The 13520-nt window shown below is 26.2% G+C and overlaps 1 protein-coding gene across 1 annotated transcript in view; it reads right to left on the reverse strand.

The window, feature by feature from the left end:
* Positions 1-5457: 5457 nt before the first annotated feature.
* Positions 5458-13520, reverse strand: part of LOC145833064 (2',5'-phosphodiesterase 12-like) — a 34737-nt gene continuing 26674 nt past the window's right edge. The window contains exons 10-11 of the mRNA XM_082940266.1: positions 11701-11861; positions 5458-5715 (exon numbers count right to left, since the gene is read on the reverse strand). Coding sequence (XP_082796392.1) covers positions 5605-5715; positions 11701-11861 — 272 coding nt within the window. The 3' untranslated portion in view covers positions 5458-5604. The remainder of the gene's footprint in view (positions 5716-11700; positions 11862-13520) is intronic.

The raw sequence follows: 13520 nt of genomic DNA on the forward strand, positions 1-13520 counted from the left end.
AAAATAGTCAAGAACTTGGCTGAAAAGTGAAATTCAGCGTTTTATTGTAACTTTTCAATTTTAATTAAATTTTTTTTTTGTAAAATCGCCATAATGCAGCAAAACTTAGTTAAGTAGGAACACTGTTGATGTACTGTTTTTAGAAATAAAGTAAATTTAGCTTTCCTAAAGTAAATAATAAATATTGCCTACAATAAAAAAAGTATCAACTTTTTATATTAAATACTTAAAACAGGATAAATAATGTGCTTATATAAATTAAACTAACTTGTTAAATTGACTGACTTTTTTTAAGGTGACTTTTGTTGTTATAATTGTTCTTTTTTAATGTACTTAAATAGTTCTCATATAACTATTTCTCTATTACAAGTCTGAAGTCTTTTTTTGAGAAAAAAAAACTAAGCCTTACTTTTATCTTAGATATATAGAAATCTTCCCTTTGATTACACAGTTTGAACAGAATCCAAAAGTGCATATTTAACAAAAAGTGTGTACTTCAGAACAAGTATAGCCCTCTGATCAATAGATAGTTGTGATTGAAAATCATAAATTTTGTTTGACAAAGTAACTGCATGTATGGAAATGAAAGTTTGTGTATTCACTAATGATAACCTTAATAGGAGCACTTTTGAGTTTTAAAGCAATACCTTTTAAAAAGTAGAGTAATTATGAAGTCACAGCAAAATCTTGTTTTTAAAAGAATTATTTTTGTTTGACAAAGTTACTGCAAGTATGGAAATGATTGTGGACCTCAGAAGTTTTTACTCAACAAAAGAACATTGTTTATGTATATGAGTGGGGGTTTATTTCCCCACTGATATATTCCCACCTGCAATCATTTTCCACCCATATTTTTTTAATTTTCATTATTTACTTATATATTTTTTAATTGTTTGTTTTTTTATTTATTCATTTTTGATTTACTCTTTTCTATCACTATTACCCCATGTCCTTAGTTGGTAAAAAAAGAAAGAAAAATGTGAATGCTCTCAACTAAGGTCTATGGATAGGTGTGGAAGAAAAACCTTTTGAGCTGCACACCATTCTTTGGTATTCTTTAGATAAGTGGTTCTATATATTTTAGCATTCTTTAGGTAGGCAGTTCAGTTCTCCGATTTGATTGAGTTGTGTGCGCTAGTGATAAATGATCATTGAAGGTTGGAACTGAGTGGTTCCCATGTGTGGGCTATGAATTTCAACCTTGCTGTACTTTTCAAAAAATGTTTAGAGAGAAGAGTTGCAACTTCAAGTCATAGTTTTCAAAGCTGATTTGTCATGCCATCAGGCAACACATTTATTTATTATTACTGAACTGTGTTTCAATTATTATCTTTTTTGATACAACAAGTCTTAGAAAAAAAAAACTTTAAGGAATAAGATTTTCTTGGAGGTATGGTAATCTTTTAGTATTTAATTAAATTTAAAAACTATTGGTTATCAATTAAGAATATACAATTGTTTATAGTGGTTTGATAGAAACTTTAGAAGGAAATCAACAACAAAAGTTAAAAAAAAATTTAACTCTACTTGCTTTGCATTTGATTGCCTACAAGTTGGATACATAAATTGTTGATATTAGTAGAAAGAGGGTGGCTGCAGCTGTAAGGTTTTGGAAGTATTTTCATTCATAACATTATGCAAATGAGGTATTATTAATAGTACAGCAGTATAATAATAACAACTAAACCTCAATCCCCGGACATTTTTACCCAATTTTTATTATCAATACCCTCAGATATATAAAAAGTTTACAGAAAATTAAAATGATTAAAAGTAAAAACAAAAACAATAAGAATATTATCCAATCACGAGCGCCTTAAATTTGCAGCTAAAAGGTAAACAAATATATGTATGTTTGTTGAATTGATAGTTTTTACAGAGTACACAGACACAGTGTACTCCAAACCTTTAAGTGTTTACTGCTGTAATTTAAAAATTTATCTTTTCCTATATGTAAAGGTTTTTATTCACAGAAGATTCAGTTATGTTATAACATTTAACCAAAATTTATAATCTAAACCAGCGATTCTTAACCTAGAGTGAATTTACTTAGGGTAAACTATTTTGTTTCAGGGTTTTTATAATCATGATTTTATTAAATAGACCTACAACCCCTTTTTAATTTAAAAAAATGTATATCACTATTTGAGGGGTAGCTGTTATATTTGGACGAGCGTACAAAATGCACGAAGACACTTTTGCACGAAAGGTCACTTTTGCATGAAGACACTTTTTCGCGAGAAAACAATTTTGCACGGAGACATTTTTGCACGGGTTAAATTTTTATTTATAATTTTTTTTTAATTTGGTTTATAATTTATTTCACTTTACAATCACTGTTGCCCCTTACCCTTTTTAATAGTCGGTAACTTTTTTTTTTATTTTTTTTTTATTTTTAGTAATAGCTTTTATTAGTTACTTTTTTTTTACGATCTCTGTTACCCCTAACCCTTACCCTCGGTCAGCAACTTTGTTTTTTTAGTTTATCTTTTAGTTTTTTTTTGTTTTTTTTACTCCCGTGCAAAATTTTAACTCGTGCAATATTGACCCTTGGTGCAAAATTGTCTTCGTGCAGTTTTGTGCACTGGTGCAATTTAGTCCCCTCTGCAATTTTGTCTTCGTGCAATTTTGATCCGTGCCCCTATTTGAGATATAGTCTATTAAATATATTATTAATGAACTGAATTGTCCGAATTTGAATGATCATGTAGCCAACTTTTCTCATGTACAAATTTTGTAAATTAATGTTTATTAATTGTCTTTTCACTGATATGTAAGTATTTAACAGTAATATTTTAGTTAAAAAGCTTTTTAATTTTGTACAAGTTTTTATATTTAAATAGCCTAAAGTTTTTGCTTTTTTTTACCCTTCTAAATATTTTCTATTAATTTGGGGTAAAATATGTTATAAATGCTAAGAACCGCTGATTCAAAACTAGTATCCGTAACCAAACTAGCCCAAACATATTTTACTTTCGACAAAAATAAAACGCAAATTAACTAAGCTTTAGATTAACAAAAATCAATTTTTAGATAAACAGCTAGCAAAAACTTTATAGGAATTAAATTACTTTTACATTGCCAAAATGTGCACTACTATCATAAAACTGTCCTGTTATATTACAAGAATAATAAACACTTTTACTTAGTTAAATTTTAGGTTAGGTTTGTTAGGAAACACTTTTTAACTACTTTAATGTTATAAATAATTGTGGAGTTAATAACAAATTTGACAGAGTAATCTATCCAAGAAGGAGATTAAAATTAATAAGTTTTTATTTTAATATAGAAACCCGGAGAACATCATCTTCAATACTCTTTTATAACGAACATTACTTTATTTTAAAAAAGATTTACTGAATAACTATGTAAAACTTTTTTTTGACTAAAATCACTTTTAGATAAATTGTATAATTCAAAATTATTTTTTAAGTTTACTTAATTTTTAAGTCTTTTTATAATCAATAAGTCAAAATACTAGGCAGTATACAACTTCAAGTAGTTTTTTGAACTTAAAAGATTAAAATAATAGTATGAGTTGTTAAATGATACTATAGTTTTATTTTTCTAAAGGAACACTATTTCAACAGGTTTTTTGGTATATATTGTTTATTAAACGGTAAACGTTCAAAAAGTTTGTTTAAAAACCTCATTTACATTGAACTATATTTTTGATTAATTCCTATTTGGATAAAGAAATAAACAAAAAAATCAAAAACAAGCTTTTAAAACATTTGCTGACTAAGCTTTTCATTAAGCTTAGACTGACTTTAGATATACTTTTCTAAAAATATCATTATCCGGAGTTTATATGATAAGGTTTTTCTAGTAAGATCGTCAAGTTTATAATCGACGCGTGCTAAAGTGACTTTGTGCAAAACAGAACCGTCAAAAAAAAAATTCTATGTTTAAATCAACGCTTATGAAAAGCTAATAGAAACTTAGTCATGTTAACTTTTGGTATTTTCTAAGGTTTTATAGGTTGCGATATGAGCCGCAATTTGCTGAACTCTGATATAGACTGAACCGATGCTATTAGAACGTAATCAACACACTGAAAAATAATTATTGTTAGGTATTAAGTACCTACTCCTTAAAAGTATAATTTCTGTTTATCTTATATAAATATTATTCAAATAGTTGATCTTTTACAAAATAATCCTTCAGTTCAACCTGGTACTTTCCAAAATGTCTTTTAAATTAAGAGCATAGGGAGGACAATTATAAAAAGTATCTTATAGTATATGCTCTATGCTTTGGAATACTAACCAATGTTAATTTATATAAAAAATTTTGGAACCCTTATGGGTAGCTCTATCTATTGCGTGAAAATTGTCTCAGTCTACCAAAAGCTTTTGGTCTAATGATCGAATTGGTATGTTCAACCCTTTTGTTAAACTTGAGCTTGTCTCACGGCATACGAAAGTTCACGCTTCTGATCTGCAGACTTTTGCCGATGATTTTGATCATTGCATTAAAAGCAAGTTATTTATTATCAAATATTGAGGAGAAAAAATATTTTGAGCAGTTTAAACCTTAAGTGTGATAGCATATGCATTCAACAATACAATTTAAATAAGAGCCTAGTTATAAGTTCTTACCAGCTAAGACTTTTTTTTGTTAAAAAGTACATTGCAGACCGCACGTTTTTGCTTTGAGTGCTACAGTTTGCCAATCCAAGCTTTTACAATAGATTTATAAATTAGAGTTGAAAAATAAGGTTATCATGTACTAAGATAGATATTTAATTCAAGTATTAATCTAAAACCTTCATTTTTAAAGTAATTAGTGATTATTTTAATAAACCTATATGAATCTAAAACACTAAAATAGTCATTTAATCTAGCAAAATAAGTAAAAAGTACATTATTTAAACATATGAACCTTGTGCAAAGCAACAAACACTTTTTTATAGAAATAATAATAATTTTAATAACACTCAGGTAAAGCTAGAATAGATAGAAATAAAAACTTAATTATTGTAATTTCCTTAGTTACATATCGGGTTCACGACTAATCAAATTGTGACAATTAAAATAATTGTTAATCATTGTCAGTTTTATTTCTTTTATAAAGATATTTTTCAAATAATTTTTTACTTTTTCATGTTATTTATTAAACTTTTTTTTTTTCGAAATTAAAATACTATAACAGATGTGGCTAAAAAAAGTTTTAAAACCTACTAAATATGTATTTTAAGCAATTATACATTATATCTGTTAAAAAGTATTAATTTTTTTTTCTATTATAATCCTATCAATCAAATATATATTTCTTAAAATTTAAATTATTTTAGAGATATGGCACTTGAAATTTTTATAAAAATTTGAATTGCTGAATTTGAATAGTAATGTAACCATACAAAACTTAGGAAATATTGCGATTTACTTTAGTGTTGACTGATTTAAATTTGTAACAAATGAATTTAAGCATTAAAATTTAATTCAAATTCAGCAACTCCACAATTAATATTTTTTAAATTTTTTAAATAAAAAAATACATAGACGCGTATTGTAAAAAAAAGTCTATAATTTATTTAACTACTTACAACTTCAATTAGAACAAAAACATGAAAATTGACTAAAATTATTTAGATAAAAAATCCTATTTTGTGTAAGAAAGATCAGCAACTTGAGCAATGTGATCACTGGGGCATATCGGAGATGGTAGTGCTGTATATTCTACTACTTTGTTGTGTGGTGGAAGTTCTAAAACCTAAAAAAAATTTGAGGCGATATTTTTAGACTACTACAAAAATATTATCAATAAATTTAGATTTTCAAAAAAGTTTTCTTTTGTTCTACTCCTATACTATCTTAAAAGTATCAAGAATATTATACACTTAAATAATTTAACAGTTATTCTAAAACTTATAAGATGTGAATAGTGGGAACCGTTTTGACTCTGCGTTAAACTTGCCGATTTGTTAGGCTACGATGCATTTATTGTAAATACAAACCCTGGGTAATATAAAACTACGAAGCCGATACTATTCAAGCACAACTATAATTCGTATACAAATTAACTACAAAAGATACTATTTTTACAATTGATTTATTACAAAATAAAGTTAGTCGGTTTAAAGCATGTGTTAGAAAAAACTAATTAAAATTTATCTGCAAACTTTAATTTATTTTACTACAATTTCTAATTTTTATGCTTCTAAACTTTTAATTTATAACTTTTCTAATATATAATTTACTTAAAACAATAGGTTTCTAACTTAATCGTTTCATACCCGATCTTTTCGAACTTGAGAACTTTTTTATTTGATGTTTTTTTAACTGTTTGTGTTATTAACTTCAACATTTAAACTTAATTTTTTTTATTATGATACACTTCTAATTTTTATTTTTTAAGAATGTTGTACACTTAAAGCAAAATTTAAATTAATAAAAATCTAAATCAACATGAAATTTCAGCCCTGAACATGTTAGGTTGAAACAAAAAAGTTAAGAAAATACAAGTAGAAAAGTAAAAAATGTATGGAGTAAGAAAAGTAAAACTTTTAAATGTAGAGTAAAATAGGATTAAGTTAGAGACGTATCAAATTAGAATTGGTCAAGTAAAAAAGTACCAACTTTGAAATCTTCAAGTTAAGAAAAGTAAAAGTTTGAAATGAATGCGATGTAAAATTATATGTTCAAAACCTGAATCTAGCTTAAAATAATTGGCTATAAATAAGCCATAGGAGAGCTCAAGATTTTTTTCTACAGAATTAACATCAGCCCCTATAAGTTGGCTAAAATTATATAATAAACAGGGTTGCCACTTGTTTTTTCGAAATTTTTTCCAGGTTTTTCAAATTTCTTCCAGGTTTTTAAAAGTACACATTATTGGGTCTATTTTTAGTTTAAAGCTAAATTTAAGGTAAGAAACTGTGTTAATTAGTATAAAAAGATTGAAAAGATACTGTAAAGCTACTTAAAATGTGTTTTTTAATAAAAAAAATGTTTGGTGATGACAAAAATTTTCTATCTATATGATGAATTTTTTGAGTCAAACCGAAATTTTACTACTGAACTTGTTAAAATTCTTAAAGATTTCAGATTTTTTTTCAAAATTTCTAAAATTACAGGTTTTTTTACCTAAATTGTCAAATTCCAGTTTTTTTCCAGGATGCCAGGTAAAGTGGCAACCCTGGACAAAAGATATTTTTCACTAAGTAAAAAAAAAAAGAGGTATAGTCAGTTGTGTAAAAAGTAGTGATCTACTGAATCCAAGATTCGGACTCGGACGAATCCGGCCTTTTTGGACTCGGATTCAGCCGAATCCTAATTTCAAAATAAGATTCGAATTCGGACTCGGCCGAATCCAAAATTTTTGACTCGGTAGACCACTTTAAACTTTTTGAATTTTACTTAATTGTTTGTCAAAAATTAAATGAAATTTAAAACTTGTTAATGATTTCACGCTTGAGTGGATAAAAAATGGGCTTTCTCACTTATAAAAGCATTATCAATTTTGATTTTAGATTTTGTACCAAGTATAAAAATCATGATATATTATTTTTGTTAGACTCTCAAATAAAATTAAGTAAATAGTTAAGGCGTTTAATTTCAGCTTTTTGGATAACCGCTCTTATTTATTCATCATATGTTTAGTGTTTTATGCTTGCTCGTTGTTATGAACTGCTGCTTTGTTTAAACAAAGAAAAAAAATGCAACTTAAATATGTAACATTATAGCAGATGCTTGAATACTTTTATCTACATATTTTTTGTTAACATTTCATTATTTATTTACCTGATAATTTTAATTTATGATATATATGTTATAAGTTCAAACATTTTAATACTTATTTAAAAAAAAAGAAAAAAATCTGTTAATAATAGTATCTTAATTAATTTGTAATGAACTGCTGCAACTACTTTCATTGTTCATTGTTGAACTCTGAATATTAAGAGAATATTTCCAGCTTGCTGCAGTTATGAGAAATAAGGCTTAAAATCATGGATACAATATTTAATTAAAATACACTTGCCTAGTGAATTATAAAAGTTTGGAAAGCAGCTTATATTTTTTGATTAAGAAGTTTTTTTAAATTGTTGCGTGGTTCTTTTGTATAGTAGATAATTCACCCATACTATATTGCCTAACTTATTTTAAGTAGTTTAGAAAAGTCTTTAGTATTGATAGATAAAATTCACTGATACAATATAATAAGTTAGTATAAAAGCATTTGATTTTTATTATGTCTAATTTAAAAAATGCAAATACCAAACTGCCCGCTGAGGGTCTGCAGTAAAAATATGGGCAAAAAGGTCAGGTTGACAATCTTCCCACATACAGTCAACCAGACCCAACTGAGACTTTGGATGTTGGTCCATCAACATCCATAGCTCACAAAGTTTTTATATTTTTCTTTGGATTTGATTTTCTATTTTTTGGAGTAAAAGACAGTTATGAAAACAAAATCTTAAAACAATTAAAGTTATAATATTCTGTTTACAGGGTTGCCAAAAAACCTTAAGCCGTGGAATTTGACACTTTAGACTAGGAATCCTGGAATTTTTTTTTAATTTGTTAAATAAAAAAAAAACCTGGAATTTTGAACAAAAATCACTAAAAAACCTGAAGTTTTAAAATTTTTAAGATATTAAGTAGTAAAATTTTGATTTGACACAATGAAATATATCATATAGATATATTTTTTAGCATCATCACAATTTTTTATATAAAAAACAGTTTAAAAGGAGGTTTACAGTATCTTTTGAATGTTTGCATACAATTTAACACAGTTTTTAACAAAACTTTAAACTAAAAATAGACCCAAAAATGTGTACTTTCGAAAACCTGGAGAAAGTTTGCCAAAAACATTTACAGGGTTGCCTCTTGTTTTTAAAAAATTTTTCCAGGTTTTCAAAATTTCTTCTAGGTTTTTAAAAGTACACATTTTTGGGTCTATTTTTGGTTTAAAGTTAAGTCTAAGGTAAGAAACTGTGTTATATAGTATAAAAACATTGAAAAGATAATATAAAGCTACTTTATATATGTTTTTTAACAAAAAAAATTTAATGATGACAAAAATTTTTATTTGTATGATAAATTTTTTGAGTCAAATCGAAATTTTACTACTGAACATCTGAAAATTGTTAAAATTCCAGGTTTTTTGTTCTAAATTCCAGGTTTTTTTACCTAAATTGTCGAATTCCAGGTTTTTCAAGATTTTTCCGGGTTTCCAGGTAAAGTGGCAACCCTGCATTTAGCAACCCTGTCTTTAGCAATAAGTGGAAACCTTTATTTGTATTTGTTATACATCTTTAAAGACAACAGCTTTAAATAAATGATTTGGCTAATTTTAAACTGATTTTAGTGCAGAAGTATAGTTTACAAAAACCATATATTTTTAAATAATTTGTTTGTTATCTTTTATTAATTATGGCAATCAAGGGTTGCCAAACACTCAGGGTACTCAGAGAAACATCGGGTATTCTAAAAGTTTAGAAAATCTTGAGTTTCTGGGAAACTCAGGGTAGTTTTAATTTTTAATTAATACATCAGGTTAGTTTTAACACTTTTAAATTTTAGGCTAGTATTCATATATATCGAATGAGATTTAGAATAGAATCAGTATCAATACTTTATTTTATAACCAAATTTGTTAAAAACTTTTTTTTAACTGATGTCGAAAAAATGTTAATTTTTTTCTATGGATTTAAAAAAATCTCGAGGTGACTCAGTACAGTTTAAGGTCACTTAGGGCAGTTTTTTTGAGTTAATGAGTGACAACTCTGAATAATGTAAATGTTGTTGGTAGTTTGTTTATGATAAATATACTTTTTATATATTCTCACAATTTTATAAAGCTTATTATGTTAATTTTTCTATTTTGGAGATTCTCTTAGTAGATTTTAAAAATGTTTTATTTATATTTAAAGTTTTTTACTTCATGACAAACATTTATGCCAAGAAAAATAAATAAATTTAATCGTTAAAATAATAAAATATAAATTATATTGAAGCAGATTTTTGCAAATTTTTAGCTCTATATTATTATGCTTATATTTAATTGTTTCTTTTTTATTCTGTTAGGAATATAAATACATACAAATGCTAATATACAATGTAGTTAAATTGTTATTTTCATGAAATAAGTTTGACTCACTAGGTCAGTATAAATAAAGCTTGAGCTTTTTAATAACATAAGCTTAATAATCATTTGAAGATATGTTGGTTTGTATTTTGTAGTATCAAGTTTTGCATAGTAGTTTAAAATACAGTTTTTTATATCCATAAAATGTTTTATTTAAATAAAAACATAATTCAAGAACAAAACTATTACGACCTATATTAACAGCTTTATTTAAGTATAGTTTACACGACATAGAAATTAAATTACTATTTAGAATTAAGATTTATTGCTTTTTAATTCTTTAATATTATCATATTACTATTCTATAGTTATTTTTGTTTTACAGTATTAATAATGTCTTCAATAGTCTGGCAATATTTTACTATAAGTTAGAAAGATAACTCTATCGCAGTATGCAATATCTGCGGAGCTAAGAAAAGAGGAATTAGCAAGTCTAAGTCCTATACTAGCTCTTCCATGCACGAGCATTGAAAACTCAACACAGCGAGAGTTATAAAAAGTCTCAAAGTGAATTCTTTAGACAAAGATAGAAGTTTTTCTGCACCCGAACCTCCGAAGAAAAGAAAGCTTGAAGCTATTAGGCAAACTAGCCTTGATGATTATAAGTCTAAGAAGCTCTGGGACATTAAGGGTTCAAAAGCAATTTAAGTTTATTAAAATATTTGGACTCGGATTCGGCCGAATCCAAATTTCAAAATTGAGATTCGAATTCGGACTTGGCCGAATCCGAACTTTTTGGACTCGGTAGATCACTAGTAAAAAGTTTTCAATACAAAAAACTAAATAAAAATCTATCTTCTTCTTCATTTTTGAATCAGTTAACTTCTAATATTTAGATAATGTTTCTTGCATAAAAATAAAAAAATTTTGTAACGATTTTAAAACAACTAAAATTTAAAACTTTTATGACCGTAATAAAACAAAAGTAACAAATTTTTAAAAAATTTAAAAAATGTTATTTATTAATAACTTAAGATTAAACTGAGAAAATTTTAAAACGATTGCTTAAAAACTGTAGGAGAAAATATATTTCTAATAAAATAGTTTTTTTTTTGCCTTTTTACGATAGTTCTCCCATAAAGAACCTATCAAAGTCTCCGACTTTGTACCCTCATACCTTAGAAACTAATTTGAATTTTACTAAACGGTAAATAGCAACTACTACCTGAATTGACGATATTGATGATCATCGTGTAAAAAAATGCCTTACCCTCTAGGGTCTTAGTACGTAACATTTCAGATTGTGGAAAAAATTTAAAGAAATATTGTATCATTATTGTTTTAAATAGTGATGTGACATCTTCAAGATAAAAAATATAGTTAATCAAAAAGCTCCATTTTTTTAATCATTTCATTTTTAGCTAAACTTTTCAAAAAAACTTAATTGTAAAAAACTTAATTATATTATTTTAAATCAATTAAAAAACATAAATGACTTAAAATCAAATAAAGAATACGATTTTCACTCGGTAACATCTAGGTTAAAATTTAAATACCCATAGCTTTGCAAAAACCTTATAGTTTGATATTTTAGTATTTATAACTAGCCTCAGTCGGCCTGAAGAGTACTAATACTTAATAGCTATTAATGTACAATAAACAAACCTGGTCAATTTTTAGTGACTTCTTAGATACAAATATGTGGTCAAGATGTTCGTAGAAACCAGCAGCGTAGTTTGTGTATCTTCTACTGCCTAGCACTGAAGATAAGTTTAAATCGTGTTTCAGTTCACAAGATGATTCTCCGGGATGGTGCGCAGACCCATCTATAATTTGATTATTATACTTTTTATAAAATTATTTGGATAGTATTGTGTTCTCAATAGCAGTTAGTCGAATAAAATAATTATATACAAAATTTAGATATACTTATTAACATATCAAAAATAATAATCAATTAAAAAATGCTTTTAATTTAATAATTGACCTCAACTTTATGCAATTTAACTGTAAAAAGTTACTGGTCATAAAACTTTTAGTTTTAATGGAATATTATTTCACAATGTTTAACTATATCTGAACAACAAAAATTGTTAAAGTTAATGAACTTTTTATAATGGAATATTAGTTCATGTTGACCCTAAATTTAAAAAAACAAACATCTTAACATTATTTTTTCTATTTTAGCTGTCTATATAATAATTACTTTAAATTACCACTTAAAATAACTACGCATGGTAAAAAAAAGTTTGTAATGAAATTAACATTTCATTTTATAGTTTTAAAGCGTGTAATTAAATATGGAACTCTTTGTAAAAATAAATATCAATAAATTGTTATTTTGAGTTATTGTAAACAAATATTATATAAATAAATAAAAAAAAACGGTTTTATTACAAGTAGAAACATTTATTAAATGCTTATAAAAGAACATTTTACTTGCAATCTCCCGCAGTAATTGGTAAAGGCGATGTGCTTAAGTATTTTGCACTACAAACAAGTTAAATTTAAGATGCTTCTTTGACTGAAGCTCTAAGATACTTATGCAGTGGCGTAGCGTGCATGGTTACCACAGATCAAGCTGAGACAAATTTCCTGACTTTTCCTGGCTTTTTACTAAAGTTTTTCTGACTTTTCTAAATCAAACTCATTCTAAAATACATAACTTAACACTTGAAACTATATAAAGCTTTCAATCTAAGTTTAATACAGGTTAAAACAACAGTTTTTTTTTGCTGAATTCAATCATCAAACTTACATTACATCACTTGAACCATCAGTGTATGATTGATGTATTTGCAATAAACAGCTCTATCAGCAAAATACTTGTATTATTACCTTATAAACACAGCTTGTCTGAAAAAGACGCAATTTTTTAACATTTCCTAGCATAAATGTATCCAAATAAACCAAACGACATATAAGGAACTCTTACAATTAAAACCTTAAATTAATAACGAACTTTAACAACTAACATCTTAAAAGAATAACGTACTTGTTCAATATGTTAATAGAAAAATGTTGCAGTTTTATTAAGGATATTTTATTAATTTATACCAGATGAAGCCATTGGAAACTAAATAAATTTTCAAATATATAGGAAAATTTTGGAATTTTATTCTTACTTTAAAGGATTTTTAATTATATTTTACCATTTGAAGGCTTTGGAAAATAAGGAATTTTGTAAATTTAAACTGACAAAATCTGACTTTATTTTTCAAATTTCCTGACTTTTTTTCAAAATCCCCTATTTTTTCCTGACTTTTGTAATTTTTTTAAATTTTTCCTAACTTTTCCTGACCATGTGGCAACCCTGAGCGTGACCTTTTTGTTAGGGGATGCTGTAGATTGACATTGTAAAGTTAAAAAATCCCCCAGTTTAAAATTTAAATAAAAATCATAAAGGCAATAAAAGAAATAGCAGGTTTTTCAAAAAAAAAATATTTGTTTAAATATAATTTAAAAGAATAATACGTGTAAAAAAA

This window comes from Thalia democratica, chromosome 1 (assembly GCF_965202585.1).
Source record: "Thalia democratica chromosome 1, ktThaDemo2.hap1.1, whole genome shotgun sequence".
NCBI classification, from domain to species: Eukaryota; Metazoa; Chordata; class Thaliacea; order Salpida; family Salpidae; genus Thalia; species Thalia democratica.